Source organism: Schistosoma haematobium, chromosome 2 (assembly GCF_000699445.3).
Source record: "Schistosoma haematobium chromosome 2, whole genome shotgun sequence".
In the NCBI taxonomy this organism is placed as follows: Eukaryota; Metazoa; Platyhelminthes; class Trematoda; order Strigeidida; family Schistosomatidae; genus Schistosoma; species Schistosoma haematobium.
In genome coordinates this window covers 16,511,895-16,537,914 of record NC_067197.1, presented here as the reverse complement: position 1 = coordinate 16,537,914, position 26,020 = coordinate 16,511,895, and the positions used below count along the sequence as shown (strand labels likewise).

Below are 26,020 nucleotides of genomic sequence, written 5' to 3'. Positions count from 1 at the left end.
AGCAAAACGTGTTTAACTGTCAACCGTCTCACCATGAATCCTAACTACTAATGTATGTGACTTCGATGAAAAAACTATGAACCATTTTATACATCTAGTTACTTAGTTTTAGCCGTGCACGAAATGCCAAGAGAAGGGAACTAAGGAAATCCAGAAGTGGTTAGAATAAAAATTCACACATTTTGAAATATGTGCCTTCTGGATGCCTACTGATCACTAGATGACAAGGAAAATCTTCATCCAAAACCTATGAATGAGCTTTTTTCCTATAACTGATTCACAATCGGTTAACGAGTAGAAAATATACTACCGTTTTTCGAAATATAAGTGAAATTGTGACAACCGTTTGAAAGGTTTTTAAATAAGCAAAATATCATCGAAAAGTATAAAATTTATTACATGTAAGATTAAAAAAGAGTACAAACATTTTGTTGAAATAACAAGTATAAGGATGGTTCAACGATTAGGCCTTATACGTATGCAATGAGTAATTTCCAAATAGTAAAAGTGAATCAAACAATTAATCAATCATATGTGCTTGTTTCCATGATGGAATGGGTTTAATTTGTGTTTTAATCGAAAGCGGAGAAGTGAATTTCAAAGTGTATTGAGGTCCACCGGCCTTATCATTTGTACCTAGATTATAACATAGGAAAAAAGAATCACGACAAGTTAATCAGGTACACAAAAATGAAATCCGACAAATTTAACTTCGAAATTATTGAAGATGATCCTAATTTCACCTGAATAACGCAACGGAGTCCGAATATTAAGGTTATCGTAACATAATAATAATAATAATAAATATATTATTATATATTAGTACGATTTAGTACTATTTAACCTTGTGCTAATTTTATTTCGATTATCTATTTACTCTGAAGAAGTGGCTTACACTAAGTCACGAGACGTCAGACAGACCACAATACTTCAACTTTTCTATTTTTCTATGATAAGCCAATAGATGGTTTGAGAATCTTTTTTTATCACATTCAATAATTAGTTAAGTTTAGTTCATACACAGTAAAATAAGAAAGTAACCATAACTTTGAAATTTTACAGACTTAATGTAATTCCAATTAGTTTGTATTATAACGTTATGAATTTTTGTAAACTTACACATCAGCATTATATTCTATTCATATTCTTATAATAATAATGATAATAATAAGGTAATGAACGTCAACTAGTTTTCCTACTACTTATAAATAAACATACGAAAGTCATGTCAAAAACTGATAATTATTAAAATTCAATGAATCCGTACTGTCAAATCATTCATAATTACTGATTACTAAAGGTCAGAGCATAGAACAAATGGATTATTGAAAATTCTATTCCGTTAAATTGACAATGAATAATAAGTGGCATGATACATTGTGAAAAGCTCATAAATTGTTTAATCTTATATGAATCAATAAACAAGTAAACATGTATACTAAAGCTTTTTACCTGATTAAATTAGTGAAATTATACGTTATCATTATGTCAAAATCATATACGAAATAAAATCAGCGATTAGAATTTACATAATTCATCGATCTTGGAACTGAGTTGAGGTGAACTGAGAGATCGTTCCCATTATACCACCAACGACTGCTCAAACGATGAAACTTTTGATGGAGATGTTCGCCCGCAACGGATTAGAAAATGTAATCGTATCCGACAATCGTTCGCAGTTCACCTCAACTCAGTTTCAAGATTTTTGCCAACGGCTGTCTATCAAGCATCTCTGCTCTCCACCTTACCACCCACAGTCAAACGGCCAAGCAGAAAGATTTGTGGATACATTCAAGAGGGCTGTAATCAAGTCGAAAGGGGAAGGGACGCCAGTGGAAACATTGAACTTCTTACTCGTTTACCGAACGACACCTAGTGATATGCTACCGGAGCGGAAGTCCTCGAAAGAGATCCTCATGGGAAGAAAGTTTAGGACGATCCACAATCTGATGCTTCCGAGAACCACACAATTGCCATCACAGACCAAGTCCCAGAAGCTGTTAACGTACGAGGTTGGATGTCCGTTGTTCGCTCGGGACTACAGACAAAATCATGGTCCCTGAACCGAGGCACGTGTGGTCGGAAAACTAGGCCATGTTATGTACGATGTAGGGGTGGGAAGAGACAGGTGGACTCAACACCGAAACCAGCTACATAAGCGGTTAGCCCCAGTTCGCCCATCGACAGAAAGAAATCTCCCGCTGAACGTAATGTTGGATACCAGGAAATTACGTTATTAGAAGGGAAGGTGTTGGGGATGTTAGATCCCCAGAACTCACTTTGTAAATGCCTTATTTTTGTAATTCCATTGTAAAAATTCGAATTTCTTGTTTTCGCACCAAAAACCCCCTTTTCACCTTCGTGTTGTATTTCCCACTTGGAGGGACCTTAAATACCATTGGTTCGTTGTCTCTTTTAGTATGCTATTTTGTACCGTTTCCCAAGGACATTTTTATGCTGTATATATACGCTTGCGTTTTTCAGCGAGTTAGTTTTTACTCAACATCCATTGGCCGGATACCATCAGTAACAGCCTTTTGTGGGAGAGAACAAATTAGGAAATTAGGAAAAGACGATGGAAATTGATAGGACATACACTACGCAAATCGTCAAACTGCATCACGAGACAAGCCCTAACTTGGAATCCTGAAGGAAGGCGGAAAAGAGGAAGGCCAAGGAACACATTACGTCGGGAAATAAAAGCAGATATAGAAAGGATGAATAACAACTGGAAGGAGCTCGAAAGGATTGCCCAGGACAGGGTTGGATGGCGAATGCTGGTGAGCGGCCTATGTTCCTTCACAAGGAGTAACAGGCGTAAGTAAGTAAGCAATATACGCTTGCGTTGTGCTTATTGTTGTAGTTCGTGTTTCTTGCTGCTTGTGAAATATATTTCCCCCTTTCGAACTTGGACTTCTCTCTCTAGTTAGCAGGGCTGGGACCATCAGAATAGTTAGCCGATCCAGTCATTATGTCACAGAGTCTTAGTTCCGTTCTTAGATTAGGTGAACTCGTAATCTCTTCAGACATGGCAAAATAGTTTGCAACGAATTAGATAATTTTTTTCAACAGTTCAACATAATGAACAATTTTGTTTTGTTAATATTTAAACTAATTACTAGTGTTTAATTATTGAATTAAATAATAATAATTCTTTTAAGTTCTATTGACAAAGGCAGGAAAATAAAAATGCTATGGTTTCATTGTTAGTTTTTTAAAATGGTACAACACTTTAAATTTACCTGATAATCTAGCTCCGCCAAATGGTTGTTGACCAACTACAGATCCAGTGGATTGAACATTTACATAAAAATTACCAGTTGTATCGATAAGGCGATCAGTTGCATACTTAATAAATTCTTCATCCTGAGCAAAAATGGAACCTTTTTTTTTAAAAAAAAGACAATAATATCTTAATTTTTTCCAAACCAATAACTGGATAGTTGAAGAAAGAAAAAAAGAAAGAAGACGAAAACTATTACAACTTATTTGAACAATATGAAATGTGAATTTCAATGAGGTGATTTTTACAAACACCTGACCACCTGAAGAGCCTGCTTATACTACTTTTCGTCACAGTTGCATGGACTGCATACACATCAAATTATATGGAGTTTGACAATAAAAGTATGTGTTTCTGTACTTCACCTATTTTATGGAAGCTAGAGAAATTGCAAACCGATTTTTAAAATCACGTCAACAGCGCAAAATATGATCTAAAACTTAATTATTTTAAGTGGGAATTTTCAAATTAATACGTTAAAATTATCTCAAGGATGATTAATTCATGAGGGTTTAGATTGTCTCCCTATCAACATGTGATTGAACTTCGATCAATTAGTAGCTATTTGAACCGCTTAGCTTACTGAACAATCCTATAATATTTGACTTGGTGGGTACTGGATTCGAGTTTTAGTGTAGACATCAACAATGAAATGTAGGTACATTAGGTTGATGAGTCCAAAATGAGACGAAACGAGCATCCTGGATCCCATACAGCTCAGCACAACACAAATCTACTGAAATTTGTTAAATATAATTTCAACCACTAAAGAGATTGTAGTATCATCAGCTTGTTTTCTTGATACCTGATTATGAACGCTTCATCAACAGATTGGTGGCTTAAAACCGGAAAATGAAGTGCATACGACAATCCCTAGTTGACTTGAAAAACAATTAATGAGTAAAGGAGAGTTTTATGATATATATATATATATATATATATATATATATATATATATATATATATATATCATGTAGTTACCAGTTAATGCATAATCTGTAGTTGAATCAACAAGATCTAAGGTTTTCTCAATTTCATTTTCACGATATAAATATGTGCATAAAACCGGTCCAAAAATGTCATCCTAAATTTAATTAGGAAAAAAAGCACAAATGGTAATATAAATGAAATCAATATATGAAATATCCATATACATATAATCAGATTTCATCTGAGTTGTTTGAAGAAATAAACCTTACGAATGAAAGAATAACTCACTGTATAAGAAATATGTAACATATGCTGATTAGAATTATTATATTTATTATATACTTTTGACATAATGATGAAAATGTTTTAACGAAGATAATTGATTAATTCAATGTAATGTAAGAATGTAAAAATATCAACACGAAACCAACTTGGATGTAAGTAGTTCAAACAAACTTTACAATGTAATATATCCTAAGTGGCTTGGTTCATCTAACAAGAGAAAATTAGAATAAGGTATAGTTCACTAATCAGTGATAACCGCTAACTAAATAGTTGTTTGCAGAATTCAGTCAGTAACAACGTAGAACTTCGTACGTACCTACATCAGTTCGAGCTGCTATACCAGAATTATTCAAAATTTATTATGTACCCCTCCCATTTTTAAATAAGTGACCATACCAAACTTATTCATATATTTGACTACATGATTTCCATATAAATACAATTGTACAGCATTTGAAAATGAAAAGATATTCCTCGATGAAATATTTGTTTACTTCCTAAATAAGAATTATGATGAATTCAAGTATTATTGAAATGAATTATTTTCGAAAATAAAATAAATGTAAACTATAATGTAGCTATCAGGACTCAGTAGCTGAGTGGATAACGCGATGGCGTTTGAAGCGAATGGTACTGGGTTCGAGTCCCAGAGTGAACATCAACTCTCTGAGATGCAGGTACACCCAGCTGACGCGTCCCAAGTAGGACGAAACGCGCGTCCTGGATTCCACTGCTAGCCACTATCCATCATTGCTTACAAATAGCTTGTGAATTAAGGTAATATCGAGGCATACACACAGTATTCACATATGCCAATAACAGACTGATCAATTGCAGTCTTAAACCTCAATGGGAAGATACAAGCCAAACAATACCAAATGAATTTTAATGTAATATTATTCTACAATAGTATTTTTACTAATAGATAATCTTGAATTTGTAAGTTGTTAATTAAAAAGTGATTCAATTTTATCAACTAGATGCTCATTAAACAACATCCATTTAACAATAAATTTACTATAGCTATATTGAAAATCAACTTTAATTATATTCATATGGAAGTTATAAAAAAGTAAACAAATGAAGTATCAATTAAATCCTCTATGTCTTTGTTATCACACATAGAATTGAATGTCTATGATTAATGACATCAAGTTAAGCATTTGAAGATAATCATGTAAAAGGTTTAAGTCACATGCAACCTGTTCAACAGTAAACTATAAGAAAAGATAAAAATTTTGATCATTCAATCAAAGTTTAGATTTTACATCAACTCCCATCTATCCATGTACACACGGTTAATACAAGAATATTTTACACATAGTATTCTATCTTTGACCAAAATGACTGTTGGGGTCCACAGAGAATTTCTTAATAAGGTCTTCAGAGGCCAAGAGAAAACTAAGGACATTACGTTAAATTAGCATGCATTGGGAGCACCCTAGGAACTACTAGTAAATTAATGAATTGTGTGCTAAAATCTGATTGGATTACGTTACTATTAAGTTAACGATATCTTCAGAAGTTTTCAAAGGTGTATAGGTTACCAGCAAACGATAAATCCTGCTGTTCCCTGCAAATAAACGAGCCTAGAAGTAAAGCTTTTCTCCTTACTTTAGATCTTTTCCCCACAAGCCGGAGATCTATGAAGCAGTTATGGAGTTTTTATTAAGCGTTCGAGTAGCAGACTTATCGACAACTTTATGATGAGAAGTGGAAACTTTTTGGATATACCAATTCATTTTTAAAATTGTATTAGCAAAGAGAAAGTTATTTATTCTTTGAAAAAGTGACTTAAACTAAGCTTTGAAATATCAGAAGTTCGACTTCCCTACTAACTAGGATGGAATAAACTTGTCAATGTTTTCTTTTAGTGAGATATCAGTATGACGATCAATTTTAAGTTTGGTATCTTTAATTCACAGTACACATATTCATTGATACAGTATGTTTAATTTCGCTTCATGACCGTAAAACACGAGCATAACAAAAATATGGGCGGTTTCATAAGATCATCGTCAATTCCAAGATATTATAAGTACCCAATAAAAACATCAAATGCAAAGAAAAAATGACAAGCATGTAAAAATTACAGAGTTAGGGCTTTCAATTGAATATCAAATGTGCATTAAGTGAGATGAACAGAATAGGTTTGACACACATCAGTCATCATGCTAATATGAAAGATGAAGAATCCAAAGACACTAATAGCATTGAAGATGTCAAGTTCACACATGGTATTAAATTATGAATTGTCTAATTACCATTCTGAAATGTAAAATGACAGAAAGCTATCGGAATACAAATAACATTGTAAACATAATTTAAGGGCTTTTAAACAAAAGAAAATGACGTTATTTTTGTTGCTAAACAATATCGATTCACAAGTATAAACAATGATATATACCTTCATTAACTTGTCTGTTGGATTATTAGTAATCAAAATTGTAGGCTGAATAAAGTAACCAACGCTGTCATCTCTATGACCACCGGCGACAACTTCAATATCTGGACAACTGGATGCATATTGTAGATAGCCAGAGATTTTATTGAATGCCTAAAATCGAATTTATATTCATTTTGTGTAGTGGTAAATTGATGATAAAAACAATTTCCAAATAATATCAAAAAGATTTAAAAATCTCATTGTATTTAATAATTCAGTATTAACCGACCTACAATCTTTTATTTGCAGTAGGTTACAATTATTTTGATAGGAATGATGAAATACATTATTATTCCAAAATATAATTGTTAGGTCATTGATCTGTCTACCCAATAATACACAGGAGGGAACTCGTCTCGATGTAGACTAATACCTTGACACTATAGACTAGCTGAATTAACCTTGAGGCTAGAGATGCGTAATTTCAAGTTGAAACTAACGACCTTGGGTAAGTAGAGGAAAACTAAAGTATTTCACCTAGTCCGCCAAAACTGTACACTTCTTTTAGATAGAATCTATATTCAGATATTTTGGCTAAAACAGCATCGAGTCGATTAAGTAACTTGGACATACTGGAACCTGTAACAATTACATCATCCAAATAGACAGCAACCCCTGGCAAATTCGCCAGTATAATGTTCATTATCTATTGAAAGATAGCTAATGCCAGAATTACACCAAAAGGTAAACGTTTACATTGGTAAAGGCTTCTTTGGGTATGTTGGCGGGATAAAGATAGGATTAAAGCATGTTCCGTGCAGGACTGTGTTGGGACACTCTGATTGGCCACTTCTTAGCCGGATAGCGCTGCTGGATACTTGGAGGAGACTCTAGAATATTCTTACGTAAAAACTATAAATATACTAGCGTTTTTCTTACTGTGACTCCTACTTCCATTCAACCTTGTTTATTTGGAATATAATTAAGTTCCTGTTCAACCGTGTTCTGATTTGGAGACTTGACTTGGAATTATTATGAGAACATTTTGCATCCGAGGTATTTGTTTGGAAATTTTATGAGATCAAGTTACATTAGAGGCCATAGATTCAGAAATATTATGAGAAATTCGGATAGATTCAGAGGAAGGCTTATGAGAACATACCTCATGCCGGCTTGTCAGGTAACAGACGTTATCGAATTTATGTTCCTTGAATTGCACCTCGCACACGACTTCTGTTAGCCTCACCATAACTCCTCAGGCATTTCGGGCAACATGTTCGGTTGGTTGAATGCGTGTATATCCCCCAGCTTACGTCACGTGTTTTTGCAAATCAGTGTAATATCGGAAGCTGTATCGAACTGGATACGATAGATTTTTCACTCACTAATAAGTCTACATACTTCCGTTTAATCTAAAAGTTGCGAACATGCTCTTGATTTGACCTAGTGAATGTCGCTTCATATTTCCGCTACGACATTTCAGCTGGTATTTCTTTGGTGGACAGTGACTTTCTTTATGACTAGCGCGATGACAAAGGAGGCGTTTGTGACTCTTGAGCGGATATAAATTCACAAAATACCATGCTCCACAAAACTAACATGGTGATTGTGGTTTACCAGCAGCTTGCTGTGATTTGTATAGAAGATTTGAGTGCATTTACTGAACTGAAATCGGAAGGTTTCACCTTCGTGACCATTTGCAGTCATATTGGGTTCCTGTTCAATTAACGTTAAAATCCTGGTGCAGATGTCCACATCTTCTGGATTCTTTAATCCACAAATAAAAATCAGACATTTAAATTGATCTGCTGTAATTCCTTTTAGTTTAAATCATTCGAATTCTCAATTTACTTTTCCAGCATATATGGGATAATCACCGGATGGTGATTTTGATATTTGAAAACACTGATAGCCATTGTTGAATAATGAGGACAACTCACCAAATTTTTTAGATAATATATGGACTGTATCATTAAAAGATAAATCCCGAAGATTTCGTGGTAGGATGAAATTCACATATTATTATTGTTGTTCCGAGTCTTCTCAGAAGTAAGCTAACTTTAGCTGCGTCATCGAAATTTGAGCATTCGGCGTGGAACATGTCTTCGAAACGATAAAACCAGGAATCGAATATGATATCAGATCCAGGATCGGCGAGACTATAATTTATGGACGAACCAATCAGGTATAAGATAACCAGCCACGAATTTTGGCGCGAAATTCATCCATACATTTGGCCAAATAGAGCTTTGGCGTTATAGCTGATGTCAGTTCGTGATGAAAGCCCTAAATCTAGTTTTTAACCCTAACCATCAACTGTGAATGAGAATTCTAAAAGCTTTATAACCCTCATCTAGTCCTAATCAGTAGGTGTTCACCCTCAAGGTCACTTCAGCTAGGTACTACAATATATACGGATGATTGGAGAGCGTACAAACTCCTACATAGTATTGGTTACGTGAATCGTGTGGTTATCCACAAGTGGCATTTTGTGTACTCAACAACCGGAATGCACACAAACAATATTGAAGCTGTGTGGTCGAGGCTGAAAGAGTTTCTGAGACTTCATCATGGTACTCTATTTTTTTTACCCTGATGGCCAGTTTGGACATGATTATATTTTTCTAATTCAAAAATGAAGAATACGTGAGTGAACAATTGTTTGTACGCTGTAGTCATGTTAGTCATCTCCCGTGTATAAAATTGGGTAGACAGATCAAGGATGTAACAGTTGGGTGGTTATTCCCAATATAATTAGGAAAACAACGAACGAAGTAGGATATTCTTAATTTTAAAAAATGACCCAAATAAATTGAGATATAAAAGAGTGAAATAACAACAGAAAAGAGCCAATAAACTGAAAGATTCGGCAAATTGGAATTCGTAGAAAACAAATTAGAAAAAGAAAAGTAGTTATTTTGATGGGTACTTCATAATCAGTGGTTAGACTAAATTATGTATCCAAATCAATCATTATATGATACACAATATCGCATTTCGCCCTTTGATGAATAAACTAGTCGAGAAACTGAGAGAACCAGATTATTAGTTGAAATCTAACTATTTAAGTACATATTTTAGTACACTCTTAGGTCATGCTCTTCAAACCTTTTTATTAGCTTATTTATTACGTAAAGACTTGCGTATATGGCTGAGAATACCATACTTCAGGTGTGATGTCTAGTGATATTACCCGGTAGCTCAAACAGAGGAAGGTGGAGCGAGGGTCTTAACCTGCGACTTAATAGCTAAAAACCTAAATTCTTAACCTGTGAGCCACAGTATCGTTACTAATACTACCTGGCTGCTTATATAAAAGCTCGGAACTGTAACCAAGTAGTCGGGATTGAAATCCTGTAGCCATGAATTCGTTATCGAAGATTCCAATACAAATCACATAATAATTGATCTTTGTTTCTACTATAGTTAAGTGATCACAAAAACCCCTTAAAAAGATTATAATAATACTAATTGCTCACAGTATGATCAATAACTGCAGATGAAAATGTATCTGAATCAAGTGGTGATCCTATTTTCAATTGTTCATAATGACCAAGTAAAAGTTGTTTAAATTTTGGCCATAAATTTTCTGGTACAAAAAGTCGACTACATGCGCTACATTTTTGACCAGAGTATTCAAATGAACTTCGGATAGTGCCGAGAGCAGCTTCTTCCAAGTTTGCAGATGGATGGATAAAATGATAATTTTTGCCGCCACATTCTGTAACAATTTTATTGAATAAATTAGTATAAATATAAAGAGGTCGAGAAGTGATTTATTATTATTATTATTGTGTGAGTTAATACTAGCATATTAGATTTAACTGACAAGCGAACAAAACACAAAACGATAAAGAGATTTTATACAATTTAAAATCAATGAAAAGTTGGATAATATCATGATAATACAATTTTATATATAAGAATATGCTCAACACAACCTGGTCGTGGCTGCATCGACCACATATTCACCATTCGTCAGATTCTAGAACACAGGCATACTTATCGGCGTCCGACAATGGTGGTCTTTCTCGACTTAAAAGCAGCATTTGACTCGGTAGACCGCGAGATTCTGTGGCAGTGTCTGTCATTGAAAGGCGTACCTCAGAAGTACATAAACCTTGTAAAGGCTCTTTACTCGAACACTACTAGTCGAGTCAGGGCTTATGGCGAACTGTCATCTACTTTTGCAACCTCAAGTGGTGTCCGTCAAGGCTGTCCACTTTCCCCATTTTTGTTTAACTTCATCATAGATCTACTGATGGAAATAACTTTCTCGTCAACTGAATTCTCGGGTATTGATCTCCTAGCAGGAGGTCCACTTATCGACTTAGAATACGCAGATGACATAGTCCTGTTTGGTGAAGACGCTGACAAAATGCAGAGTCTTCTGGTAGCACTGAGCAACAATGCCAGGATGTTTGGAATGCGCTTCTCTCTCTCTCTTTAAATGCAAGTTGTTGCTTCAGGACTGGTCTGCGTTAACACCTGAACTAAGGATAGGTAGTGAAGTAGTCGAACGCGTTGACAACTTCACTTATCTTGGAAGTCTAATCAGCCCTAATGGGTTGGTGTCTGACGAAATCTCAGCACGGATTCGAAAAGCTCCTTCGGCTTTTGCCAACTTACGTCACCTTTGACGAAGGCGAGATATCCGTCTATCAATAAAAGGACGAGTATACTGCGCGGCAGTCCGTTCTGTTTTAATTTACGGCAGCGAAACATGGCCTTTAAGAGTAGAAGACACTCGTAAGCTATTAGTATTTGACCACAGATCCCTTAGAAATATTGCTGGCGTCTGCTGGGATCATCGGGCAAGTAATAGTGAGGTTAGACGCAGGGTATCATGGAATGGTGGTAAATCAGTTGATGACGTTATGAATCTTCATCGACTGAGATGGTTGGGCCACGTGTTACGTACGCCTGAACACCGATTACCACGACGTGCAATGCTATCCGGTATTGGAAATGGTTGGAAGAAAGTTAGGGGCGGCCAAACCAAAACGTGGCATCAGTGCTTGAAGTCACTAACTTCTAGTCTGAGCCATGTTGGTAGATGCAGACTACTTGGTTGGGGTCCGCGTGACTATCGTAACCAATGGTTGGAGACTCTTGGTGACATGGCTCAGAATCGATCACAATGGCGTCGGTGTATACACTCCCTGTCTTCCCTTAAACTAAGAGATTAAAATCGCTTCATATCTTTCTTTCTACGAACCAATTCTTTCTTCTTGTACTATATCTCTATATGCAATCTTCCTCTTACATATTACTACCTTTGACCTAACCACTGCTATGAATCCGGTGTTCATCTTGTTGTGCTGATGCGGTATGGCAACCTGGACTGATGCACATATGTGCCTGGTCCTACGTTGTAGCTGACTGACTGACTGACTCAACACAAAAAACACTGAGCACAAAATATTATTTACTGAGAAAATCATATTAATTAAAACATTAAGTGATTGTTTTAGTTAGCTAGAACTTAAATTTAAGGCAATTATTTCCTTTGATAAATTCCGATAGTGTGATAAGAAGACGAAGATTATCAGAACTATGTTCTGATAAGTTCTGCCACATTTAGCTAGGACCCTATGAAATTGTGTTTCCAGTAGCTTTGTCGTGCGTAAACTTCAGCGGCCTCAAGATGACGTAATAACACTACACCATAACCAGTTGAAACCAAAGCGAATGATGGTGCATTTAAATACCCAGATTGAGAACCCCCCCCGCCTGCCACTAGCTATTACGAAGTACCATTAGAAAGAGATGTAGCATACCCGTGTTCACAGCCAGGCACTGAGGACAGTGCCTCCTAAAGAGACGGGGTAGTGTAACAGTATTAAAAATCACTACATGTGTCGTTGTTAATATGAATCTGTTTTTCTTATTGCACGGTAAAAAAATAAACAGGCTGGAAAAAGAGGAACAAACCCTACATAAATTAGACTTGCAAAATGATGGATGAGACCTTTTTGCGATAAGTTTTTCCCTTTTGTACATGTACCGCGTTATTCGATTTTTGAAATATATATGCGTTGTGCTAGCACGTCGTGTTCTTGCTCCTTAGACATTAACTGATACTGATTCGTGTGCTGTCGTTTCACATCTCTTCTGCTTCCAAATAAACGGGGCCTATGCTCCTCCACGAGGGGTAACAGGAGTAAGTAATTCACAATGTGGAGTGTCATTAAACCGAATTATGATATTTGTTCTGAGAGGAGAAAATATCATTGTTATATCAAAGATGTAACATGAAACAGATATTAGCATTCAAAAACATTGAGTCAGTTGTAAAATTTGAGGCATTTCAATGACACTTTCAGTAGTTCACATCGAACATAGAACAATCTTACAAAAACTGAATGGATCGAAAAAACCACGTTATTTTCAACATTTGAGTTATAAAAATACATTACAATTACAATTATATTTATTAGATAATTATATGCAAAACAGATACATACTATATTTTTATTATAAACTGCTAGATTGTTGAAAATCATCACCACTGTACTAGACGTCTTTTTCATTTCAGTTTGCAGTTCATAAGCAGCGGGTATTTACAAATCCATACGGTATGGAACTAACCATGACTATTAAATCTCACGGACATGCGATGCTGATCGATCAGAGTGAAAACCTAATGGACCGTATGTTTCCCAAAGTCCTGTCTTAAAGTCTTATTTGAGTTACCTTAAGTAATTTACTTATTACACAATCCCTGTATTTTAATATTCGATATTGTTCGGAACATATTGACAGTATAGACTCTTCTTTGAATGAGCTACTGATTACATTCATCAATTCATAGTATATTGTTTTTAGTAGAAGATTGTAAAATTAAATGTTTCGTGTATTGATTTGCTCAGGAGACTGCAACACACAAATGTGATATTGTATGTATTATTAGACCTAACAGTATGTGACAGTATCCCTTCAAAAACCATCCATACATTGAAGTAATTATTTTTTTTCCATAGTCAAGTACTTCAAATAAAGCTAGAGTAAATCGACTCAAGAATCTGACTGAACAATTTTCTATGCATACAAGAAGAGAATATGTGAAATTCAACAGAAAATGAAATATTAAACGCTTCACCAAACCGATTTCATAACTTACCACCTATAGTTCTTGGATAACCACGATACTTATCAACATTGTCGCCAATCATTTTCAATATAGCACGAAAGGTTCTAAAATGTAAATAGTAATTCCTAATAAAAGTGCAACAGTAGGAAAATCGAAGTGGAAAACGTTGGCAGTCAAAACCTTCTTAAATAGATCAAATCTTAAGGTGAATTCTGAACTAAATGGCTGATAAGTTTTGTGGATTGAATGCTATATTTATTTCCTAAGCTATTCCGATGACCCGCACGCTAGAACGACACAGCGACTTGAACACCAGAGAGAAGACGCAAGTACGAGAGAAAATACTTTACTCCAAGGTTCATTTTATTACAGAAAATATAGGGTTTTTATAATATATCTAAATGTCCTTGGGTCGCTGGAATATTCGGGAATGCTACTAAACATAACAGCACTGTAGTAGCCAACCAATCAGAGCTTCCGCATGTGACGTTTCGTCACCTTGATATTTCTGGCCAAGACTCCAAATGAACGCTGATTGGACGAAACACATCTTAGTGTTTCTTGATGCTTGCTTGTCTTTTGCAAGCGATTTCTGGATCACCCCAACAATGGCACAGAGACTAAACACGTACTCTAAGATCGGCTTAATCATTACACAGCAACAAAGACGCTTACGCTGTGCAAGGTAACAACACATCAATCGTTGGGTAAAACAGTATAAGAAAAAAGAACCGATCGCTTAAAAGAGAACCTTCCTAGATTTAAGAGAAGACACAATTATTGTATAACACGCCTGTCATTCAGTCAGTAACAGTTGATAATTGACCTCTGACAGCAGCGAATGAAATAATATAAAAGACAAAATAACTATTAAGGGAGCAAAGGAGAATGTGGTTAGCAGGTTGAAGGCAGTTTCTATGAGAAAGCAGAAATTAGAATTACAAAACTTTAAAAAAAAACTAAGGAGCTCGAGCTTCCCCAACTTCTCGTCTAAGCTGTAACAAGACAGTTTGAATATTCGAAACCATAACACCATAACTACTCTACAACTCAAAGCTTTTTAGTGATCATTGTCTGACTCCAATATGATTGAGTGACTATAATGCTAGTGCAATATACGACCTATTAAACTTGGTACATCTTCTGAAGACTAATAACGTTAATACAACACAGAAATAAAAAGTTGGATAGAAGTAGCATCTAGGACATTTATATTTCAAACATTCGTGTGAGCGGGTAAACTGAACGAGTGAATATGTAAATTGAGTAGATGGAGAAAGGAGTAACTGTAAAAAGTTACTCAGTAAACAATGAGTGATTTTTTCTCTGTATACAGTGAAAAATGTATAAATTAAAAAATAACCAATTAGGGTGTATAGTTCAGAAACATGGTGAGCGCTACTAAAATATGTTCAAAGTCAGAAGTGAATAATCAACAAGAGCATATATGTGAAAATAGACATTCACGCATATAATATAATCAATAAAGTTATAACTGTATATCTAAAAGTAAGTAAAAGGTCCTACAACAATTTGTATTATTCTGTTATATTAACTAAAAATACGACCGTAAATTCATTAAGTATTTACGATTAAAGTGGTCAATGATCATTACATATTACATTTACCAGTGAATAATTTCAAAAAACAAACAAATGATTTAGTTTTAAGTAATGTTATTTTTCAATGGATGGACTCAATAACATTTTAGTGTAATTATCATCGTGACGAATCTAGGTTGAGCAAAGCCGTCCGAATGGTTTGAAATCGAAAATAAGACAACTAGCCAGAAGAAACGACCATTCTGATGGTAAAAGAACGGATTTATATACAAATTACTAACGAAACTAATGACTAAGTGTTTTAAAACGACTAGACAATATTTTGTAGGTTTCAGACTCTCCAATTGATAAAAACATACCCGTCATTATTAGGTTTCGACATATGAACAACATTAAAACCTTCGTTCTTTGATCCCACTTTATATAGGTCATTTATATCACAAATAAAATAAACAAAAAGATTATCCTCACTTCGTGCTTCCAGTGAAGTTGATACCAGCAAGTTGAGGGTGTTCACAAATTATTTTACCAAATGTTGGGCCATCTGCTGGGACAAAGTTGATTACACCAGGGGGTAAACCTGCTTCGCGGAATAATCTTTAGAATTACATAATAAAGAAACTGGAAGATATGAGAGTCAGCGTTGTGAAGTGTAGCACATAAATGCGAATAAACACGTACAGTAAATTTAGTACGTCAGAAATATTCTTGTTATTATTATGACATTCACTAAGTATAGGTTTATGTACTCAGCTTTCAACTAAACTGCGCGAAAGTTAGTGATACTACCTGATTCCCAAGAACAAAGGGGAGCGGTGTTCGAACTTGAAACACAATGGATGGAAGCAGAGTGTTTTAACCGTTAACCCACAGCACCATGACTAGATTAGTAAACATCATTATTATTTTATTATTTAAACATATAAACATTGGTACGAGGCACCAAATAGATAAGCGTCACATAAATCATTCGATTTATAAGAGGGCTAGGATACTGCCTGGGTGCCAAAACCCCGAGCTTTTGACCTTGGGGTCTAATCCACGAGGTGCCCCCAAATGCCCTGGTACGGCCGAGAGTGGAGTGGGCCCGCCCCCCTCTCGAAATGCTCTCACACGGTCACATGTATACAGCCTCTGTCAAGGAAGTCCTACTCACTGGCTCCTCGTGGTGTTGTTCACGAAAATGAGAGGACGAAAAGCGAGTGTCCGATGCTTTAACAGGATTCCAAACCAATGGTGCACATGGGCTCCAGTATCCTGAGGGAACAAATGGCGTATGAACCAATTGTTGGTCACAGGCTACCATGGGACTACATCTCCTCACGATGCTCCACTGCCTTGTGGGTCAGACCTTTAGGTCAAAGGCTCGGGGTGTGGCCTCCTAAGAAAATCACATGCTTCGGCCTGGGCATCCGGGCATTATCACAGCCCATACCCAAACAGAATGAAATGACGATACTTACGGAAAATACTATTCTTGCTTCGATTAACAGTCAGACGATTCACATTATTATTATTATTACTATTGCCATTGTTATTATTATTATTATTATCATTATTATTATTATTTACTACATCATTTATTCACTCTCTTTTATTCCCACTTTATGTATCCTTATTTTTCGACTTATACAGCAGCTCGCCTACGGTGGAAACTCGGATGTACCTAAACGTTCTCGAATCACTGCCTGGTTGAAAATTGAATGCTACCACCAAATACGAATACTGAAGCAGCTTTTCTGGAACCACGTGCACCATTCAAACTGGCTGCATTCAACGTCCGCACACTTATGCAGGTCGGACAACAGATAGGGATGGCTATGTCTTTGGAAAGTCTTAATATCGATGTTTGCTGTCTATCCGAGACCCGTATTCAAGACTCTGGTGAAGTACTACAAATTTGCTCTCCATTTGTCGCTTCAAAAAGCTTATTTTACGTGCGCTTATCTGGGGACCCTGTGGCATCTTCGTCTGGTCTTGCTGGCGTTGGTGTCGCACTAAGCGCTAGAGCTGAGGCAGCACTAATCGATTGGATTACCTTTAACAGTCGGTTATGTGCTGTTAGATTAGAAAGTTCCATCAGAGTGAAAAGAAATCGGAGTGAGAAACGATGTCTTTTCGTCATCTCAGCCTATACCCTGACAGATTGCAGCCCGGATGCAATCAAGGATGAATTCTGCCACCAGTTAACTGTTCTTCTCCAGAAAGTGCGTTCGAAAGATATTACAGTACTAGCCGGAGACTTGAATGCTCAGGTCGGGCGTCTAGGCACAGAAGAGAGTCGTTTAGGTGGCCGATGGGAACTCGTTGGTCGCAGGTCAGATAACGGGGACCGTCTACTGCAACTTTGCACAGACCACAACCTGTTTCTGGCTAGCACTAACTTTCGGCACAGTCATCGCCGATGTGCCACCTGGCATCCTTCCTCTGCATCTCAAGCCTGGACTCAGATTGATCACATCGCGATCAGCTATTGCTGGCGTGGTTGTGTACAAGACTGCCGCTCCTTTTGGAGTACCTATCCGGACTCTGATCATGCCTTGGTCTGCGCCAATCTTACCTTACTTTTCAGTGGCCAACGGAGTGACCGCCACCAACGGATTGATGTTAGCAAGTTGGTTGCAACTTCAGTTGCTAGTAAGTATCGAACCGAGCTAGCTTCTAGGCTAGCTACCATTCCACCAAAAAGTATAGATGAGCATTGGTTGCAATTGCATGACGCCATGAAAATGGCGGGTACAGTCAGTTGTGGGTTCGCGAAACGTCCCGCTTATAAGCACTGGGTTTCTTCAGGCTCCTCACAACTCATTGAAGCTCGTCGGTCTATTCCGGGTGACCGTGAGTTTGACCACAAACGAAGGATGTTACGTAATGAAATTGGGCAAAGTTCGCGTAAGGACCGAGAAGCCTGGTGGTCGGAGCGTGCTAATGAGCTGGAAACAGCAGCTGCATCCGGAAGCTCTTCCAACTCATCCGGGCCACCGGAAGCAAAGGTCTGGTGTGAGCAAAACAATCTGCGAGGATGACGGAATGCCAATCACTAACATCCATCGACGTCTTGGACGATGGACAGAATTCTTCGAAGGGCAGTTCAACTTACCTGCTGCTCCGGCAACATCGGTCGAATTGTCCTGCCCTCCATGGCCGGTGACGACTGATCCACCAAATGTGGCGGGAGTCCGCAAGGAACTCCAACTCTTGAAGCGCTACAAATCACCTGGCCCAGATGACTTACCTCCGGCTCTTTTTAAAGATGGTGGTGACTTTCTGACTAAGGAACTGACGACGTTGTTTACAAAAGTGTGGGAGCTAGAGAGTGTATCAACGTCATGGAATGAGTCGATAGTTGTCCCTATCTTTAAAAAGGGTTCACGTCGTCCCTGTAACAACTATCGTGGGATAAGTCTACTTCCGATTGCGTCCAAGCTATTGGCTTCGTCATACTTCGTAGGTTGTTCAAAACCCGAGAAAGATTGACTCGCGAGGAGCAGACTGGGTTTCGTTCTGATCGAGGATGTATTGATCATATCTTCACCCTCCGCCAAATGTCAGAACACCGGCACACTTTTCAAAGGCCAACAATCGTAATGTTTCTTGACATCAGGGCTGCCATCGATTCGTTGGACAGGACTGTTCTCTGGGATTGTCTATTGAAGAAGCATGTGCCTGAGTTTATTAACATCCTAAAAGCCCTATATACAAACACCTCAGGCAGAGTGAGGGCATACAACCACCTCTCTCCATTGTTCTATTCGAGCAGTGGGGTTAGACAGGGTTGCCCAGTCTCACCATTCCTCTTCAACTTTGCCATCGACGACATTCTGGAAACAGCTCTGATGGATGTAAGCAATGGTGGTGTGGATCTGTTGCCTGGAGAAAGGCTTCTCGACCTTGAGTATGCGGACGATATTGTCTTACTGTGCGATAATCCCCAAGACATACAATTCGCGCTTAGTCAGTTGGCAATCAGTGTCCGTAGGTATGGTATGTGCTTTGCACCTTCGAAGTGCAAAGTACTTCTACAAGACTGGCAGGATTCTAATCCTGTACTCACCCTGGATGGTGAGCATATAGAAGTAGACGAAAAGTTCGTGTATCTAGGTAGCTGCATAAATGCTGGTGGGGGTGTGAGTGATGAGATCAATGCACGTATAGTGAAAGCCGGAGGGACTTATGCCAATCTGGGCCATCTTTGGCGCCTTCATGATGTTGGTTCGGCTGTAAAATGTCGGATCTACAACGCGTACGTGAGAGCAGTTTTGCTCTACGCTTGTGAAACCTGGCCTCTCCGAGTTGAGGACGTTAGACGACTCTGTGTGTTCGATCATCGCTGTCTCCGAAGGATTGCTGACATCCAGTGGCAACATCATGTCAGTAATGCAGAGGTTCGGCATCGTGTGTTCGGGCACAGAGACGATAATGCAATTTGTGTCACCATCTTGAAACACCGACTTCGGTGGCTTGGATATGTTCTCCGAATATCGTCCCAGAGAAGTCCACGTCGTGCATTATTTGCCGACTCTGGGACTGGTTGGAGAAAGCGGAGAGGTGGTCAGTGTATGACATGGTGTCGTGGCATGAAAGAAAGCTGCAAAGGGCTGGCTTCTGTTGGTCCTTCACAACTCCCTGGCTGGGGTCCGAGAGATGGTGCAACACAGTGGATAGAAACGTTATCGGATATGGCTCAGAATAGAAGCCAGTGGCGATCCTGCTGTAACCTTTTACTTTCTTCATAAAAGTGGTTGTTTCTCCCTTAACTGAAAGATTTCTTTTGGTTCTACCTTTTCGTCTCCCCCATTATTATTACACTACCTTACACTAATCTGTGGTTGTTATTGTTCTTCTTTCTTTTCTTTTACGCCCCTTACCTTCCTTTTTCTTCTCTTCCCATTCTCATTGTTTTGTGTGGCGCATATATATTTGGTGCCTCCCTTGTACCAATATTTATATGTTTAAATAGATAAATAAATAATAATCCACAAGGCAGTGGAGCAACGTAAGGAGATTCATTCCCATGGTAGCCGGTGACCAACAATGGGTTCATATGCCATTTGTTTCCACAGGATCCTGGAGCCTATGTGCACCATTGGTTTGGAATCAGGGTTTTCAAACTCACCGGGTTGGTACACACGGAGCGCCATACATTCGCTTTCCGTCCTCTCAGTGCCGTAAACGACACCCCCACCGCGAGAAGGCAGTGAGTAGGACTTCCCTAGCAGTGGTCGTATGCACCTGACCATGTAAGAGCATTTCGAGAGGGAGAGCTGACTCTCCCAACTATCGGCCGTACCAGGGCATTTGGGGGCGATTAGTAAACAAATGGTTTATAGTCCCAACACATACAAGTACCAAAACTGTTAACTAGTAATACCATTTAGTTAAAACTTAATTCACAATAGCTGTGCAATTATGCAACCATGAATTATTATATTTCAGTTTAGTTTATCTGACAAAAGTTTTGCTCCAACTTTTCTTTTAAAGAGTGATGCCAATAAAAAAGTGATATAAACTAAAAGGATACAGGAAAGTGCAGAGTAAACAAGACCAAAATAACTGGATTGTCAAATTTGAAAGCAGATGAATGATACATCAGCACCACAGAGACATATTTGAGCTACTGCAAAAACGGATTTTATTTACTGATTAACACTACAAAACAGACAAACTAAATATTTATCAGAGTAGACTGTTATCTCCCATTTCTCATAATAGTACATAGTATTCGTTATCCATTCATTGAAAGTGGGTTAGTGAGAACCATATTTTACAAAGTACAGTAACTCAGCCAATGAAAATGTCTCGTTAAACACTGAACCAACCAAATCCCGTATAATATAAATAATTCTGTTATTTCAAAACTTTGATATGAGAAATACAACTTATGGATATCTCCACTATGAGCTGAAGGTTTTCGATATCTTTGGCTACCAATATTTTCATGGTTTGCTGAAACTAACGGAAGAATTATACTAAAATTTAGTGGTCTGAATTTGAAGAAATCGGTGATTGATCAATTATAATGCGCGTCAGTTATCAGAATTACGAAGAACACCCGGTCGACAGCGCAGTTTGGTGGTCGGAAAACCATTTGTTTGTAAGTATATTAACGAAGATTATGAAATCCCTACAAACCCATAGACCTTAATTGATGATATATCCATCCACAAATGTTAATACGTATCATAAGGTCAGATTTACCAAGAAATACCTCTGGACAGAAAAATAGACAATATGGCTCTTGTATGACTACTACAAATTATCTCAAAAAAAGGATATTGTAAAAATATGTTCTAATGAACTTCTTACCTGTAAACAAGATAATTAGAATATATGGATGTATCAGCGGGTTTCCAAATCACAACATTCCCCATTAAAGCTGGGGCACTTGCTAGGTTCCCTGCAATAGCTGTAAAATTAAATGGTGGTATAGCAGCCCAAAACCCCTTTAAGAAAAAGAGACAAAAAATAATCAAAAGGGATGAATGATGACAATTACTTCATTTGCTCGGTAAACTACTTCATTCTTTGCATCCTGGGTATTGATTGGTTTATATTGCAGGGCTTCCTGTGGTTAAGAAGAGATTTGAACTTGAAGTAAATACATACTGAGGCAAATTTCACATTAAAACGCAAGAAATCTGCTAATTCTGCAGCTGCGTCAATCTCAGCCTGAAAAATTGTTTTCGCCTTAAAGTGGGCATAGCCTAGAATAGAAAGTATATGGTCTTACTTGACCGAGAATAGTTGATGCCAACAACTCCATGCGATATTTATCGCTAACAAGGTCCGCTGCTTTTAAGAATATCTTAGCGCGTTCATCAAAACTTGTGCGTGACCACGTTTTACGAGCTATTAGACAAGATTCAATTGCAGATTTTATTTGCTCTCCTGAGGCATGATAAAAATTGACCAGTGTTTTCGAATGCTCAAATGGCTTGATTCTTCCCATTAAAAAAAAAACACTTTATTGACATACCAAAATCTGCCTTCGAGGTTGTCCGGATGATAATTCGTTTGAATCAATACATATAGGCACATGATAAGGCCCGTTTATAATCATAGTATCCAACGTACTATCCAACTTCTGACGTTCCGTACTACCCGGTTTATGCAACAGAACTGGTTCGTTTGTGACCTGGAAAAGCCTGCTCAATAGTTTTTGGTACTGCCATTTCGGAACACAACGACAAACGCTACACGATCTACAAGTAATTTGAAAAATCAGGAATGGAAGAAACTTATCTTAATAAGTCTACAACATAAGTAGTCTTTAGATATGCGGTACCTTGTAATCGTGATGATATGATGTATATACATATACGCATGTTACGGGTTATTGGGGTGAAAGTGCCGAATCAAACATAACATGGGTTCTTAAGTACTTCAATAACTACACATATCTCTTTCTTTTGAAGTACCAAAAATATAACTAACCTTCCAACTTAGAGGAAGATGTGAAGCAATTTTATGAAAGTCGCATTAGAAATTTCGAGAAAACGTTCAAAATCCCCAATATTCGCACACAATGTTGGGGTTTTTCCAAAAACATTCCATACAATTCACATTACATTTACACAAACTGGGGAAATCTAATCAACATCATTAAGACATCCCGGAAATCTCCAAAAAGAGGAAATGCACCTCCCCACTACTCGTAACTAAAATTTTAAATTTTCAAAAACTTAACGCCCTTAGAAAACTAGTCACTTACTAGTTGTCATAAGAAATTACTGTTTGTACCAGGCCTCTCTGTATCAGTCAGTCAATCATCTACAACGTAGGACCAGGAAAATAAATGCATGGATACAAGTTGCCACACCTCATTAACACAACAGGATGAACACCAAATTCATAGAAGTTAATTAAATGGTAGTAATATATAAAAGAAAGATTGCATATAAGGAGAAAGAACTAGTTGGTAGAAAGAAAAGTATAAAGCAACTTTAATCTCACTGTTTAAGAGAAGACAAAGAGTGTATACACTTACGCCATTGTGATCGATTCTGAGCCATGTCACCAAGAGTCTTCAACCATTGGTTACGATAGTCACGCAGACCCCAACTGAGTAGTCTGCATCTACAAACATGGCTAAGACTAGAAGTTAGTGACTTCAAGCACTGATGCCACGTTTTGGTTTGGCCGCCCCTAACTTTCTTCCAACCATTCCCTACACTAGTCAGCATGCGCGTCGTGGTAATCGGTGTTCATGTATACATAACCCAACTACCTCAGTCGATGAATATTCACAACCTCATCAACTGACCTACCATCATTCCCTAATACTCTGCGTCTAACCTCACTATTACTTACCCAGTGATCCCAGTAGATGCTGGAAATATTTCTAAGACATCTGTCATCAAATACTAGTAACTTACGAGTATCCTCTACTCTTAATGGTCACACATCGACAACTTCACATATCTTGGACGTCTGATCAGCCCTAACGGGTTGATGTCTGAAGAAATCTCTGCGATGATTCAAAAAGCTCGTTTGGCTTTTGCCAACTTGGGTCACTGATAGCGAAGGCGAGATACCCATCTACTAATAAAATAACGAGTATAGTGTGCGGCAGTTCGTTCTTTTCTACTTTGCGGCTACGAAACGTGGTCATTAAGAGGCAGACGCGCTAGCAGACGACAAATCCCAAGATCACTTTATGGGTTGCAATTATTGTTAATTACAATTCAGGTGAACAAATTGTCGGGGGTAAAGGAAGACGATCACTGTAAAACTGATAGGTCTTTATTGGCCCATGTTATCACCCTAACTCCACATTCAGTATACTGTATGGAACAAAGCTGAAGGCGGGAATTAGTAACTACCGATTTCAAAGAACAGTTAGCAGTAATTGTTTATAATAATCACATATGCCCTAGTGCAACATGTGAAAGCAACTAGGTATGACCTGAACTCTGAATAATCTTTACTAGATCCTTTATTGACCTATTACATGGATGAAGTCACGAGCCTCTAGGTAAAAGTGACCATGCAGTTCTAATACTTGACTTCTGTATAGTTGTCAAGATCGAGCACGCGCCAGCCCAATCCAGACCTAACGTCTGGAAAGCAAATATAGATGTTATACGCTCAGCATCGTCAGTAGATTGGATAATGGAGCCAGAGTCCCCAATTGAAACAGCTTTTGATGTATTTCGGAATTTACTTAAAATTTACTGCACCCCATATACCTTGGACTACACCAAGGGGTCCGAGAAACTCTCCACTATGGTTCAGTAGGGAAGAATGTGGAAAGGATTTAGGTTACTGGGTAATGATGAGACGAAATCTCAGTATCGAGAAGCTCAAAATATTTGTGCCTCGACCCTCCGTAAGTCTAAAAGGTTGTCCAAAGAAAAAAATAGTTAAGTAACCTATAGAATACCCTAAACGCTTGTATTCGTATATAGACCAAAAGACTAAAAGAGGAAATATTCCGGAACTATGGGGAGACAATAATGCTTCATCATTAGTGTAGGACGACTATGGTAAAGCTCAGGTATTCTCACATCACTTTAGCAATGAACCCAGACAACCCAAAAAGGGGAAATAAAGGGGTAAATGCTTTGGTAACGAAAGGGGAAAACGCGCCAGAATGTCGCCTTTTTCGCCTGTCCGGGGGAAATAATGCGGATTTTCCCCTTTATCGCCTTTTTGTCGACAAATTACGGACTTATCGCCTAAGTATCCGCCGAATTGTCGCATTTTCGCCTAAATATCCGCTGAATTGTCTACTTTTCGCCTAAATATCCGCCGAATTGTCGCATTTTCGCCTAAATTTCCTACTTATGCGCTTAGTTTTCTACTTTTCGCCTAAATACACACATTACCTCCTATTTTCCATCCATCGACAAAACCCCAAACGGTATATTAATATACCGTAGAGACACCCTTCCCTTCAGTTCATACAAATCCCCAAACATGAACACACTATAGATAATATGGCCATTAAAGAACTTGATATCTTTGGTCTGCTAGATAAGCTTGATATAGGTAAGTCCGCTCCAAGTTTTCGACGAAATTTTAACATACACAGGCTACGTCTAGTGTTTCATAGATCGATCACTATGGCATCAGTAGATATCGTATTAATTCGAAAATGAAATAAAAATCATAAACTTGTCACCTTGAATGTACTCCTAACATGGGTGAATGGGTCGACGGGCGCAATTCAATAAGACAACTTAAACTCCCCCAAAGTGTATAAATTTAAATAGCTTTCAGGTTGTTCAATACCTAACCACCCGGCTAAATATCATATTCAGTTCAGACAAAATCGACTTTTAGATTTATGAATCTCATCATCGTATAGTGCTCAGTAAGATTTTCTACCACCTCAGGGTGTCTAGTTGGAGCCATCTACAAGCCCAAGTACGACAATCGTATGTTGGAAGGATTAACCCGCTCTACTAGTCTCGGATTCACTAATATCCTAATTCTAGGGGACTTCAGTCCTCCTAAAGTCAGCTTTTTTTGAACTCACA

General features: G+C 37.6%; 1 protein-coding gene across 3 annotated transcripts; it reads right to left on the bottom strand.

The window, feature by feature from the left end:
- Positions 1 to 373: 373 nt before the first annotated feature.
- Positions 374 to 25,751, bottom strand: ALDH4A1_1 (Delta-1-pyrroline-5-carboxylate dehydrogenase, mitochondrial). 3 transcript variants are annotated; one of them, XM_051214466.1, is made up of 14 exons: positions 25,663 to 25,751; positions 22,516 to 22,741; positions 22,270 to 22,473; positions 22,146 to 22,226; positions 22,036 to 22,104; positions 21,846 to 21,982; positions 16,011 to 16,136; positions 14,008 to 14,081; positions 10,364 to 10,605; positions 6,906 to 7,055; positions 4,265 to 4,367; positions 3,243 to 3,383; positions 2,280 to 2,534; positions 374 to 636 (listed from the first exon to the last, which is right to left on the bottom strand). In XM_051214466.1, exons 1-13 carry the CDS (start codon positions 25,680 to 25,682, stop codon positions 2,524 to 2,526), a joined length of 1,584 nt encoding a protein of 527 aa, XP_051067644.1. In that variant the 5' UTR covers positions 25,683 to 25,751; the 3' UTR covers positions 374 to 636; positions 2,280 to 2,523. The 3 variants fall into 3 exon arrangements, with proteins under 3 accessions (XP_051067644.1, XP_051067643.1, XP_051067645.1); XM_051214465.1 differs by having other exon boundaries at positions 22,146 to 22,480; XM_051214467.1 differs by lacking the exon at positions 2,280 to 2,534 and having other exon boundaries at positions 22,146 to 22,473.
- Positions 25,752 to 26,020: the final 269 nt, after the last annotated feature.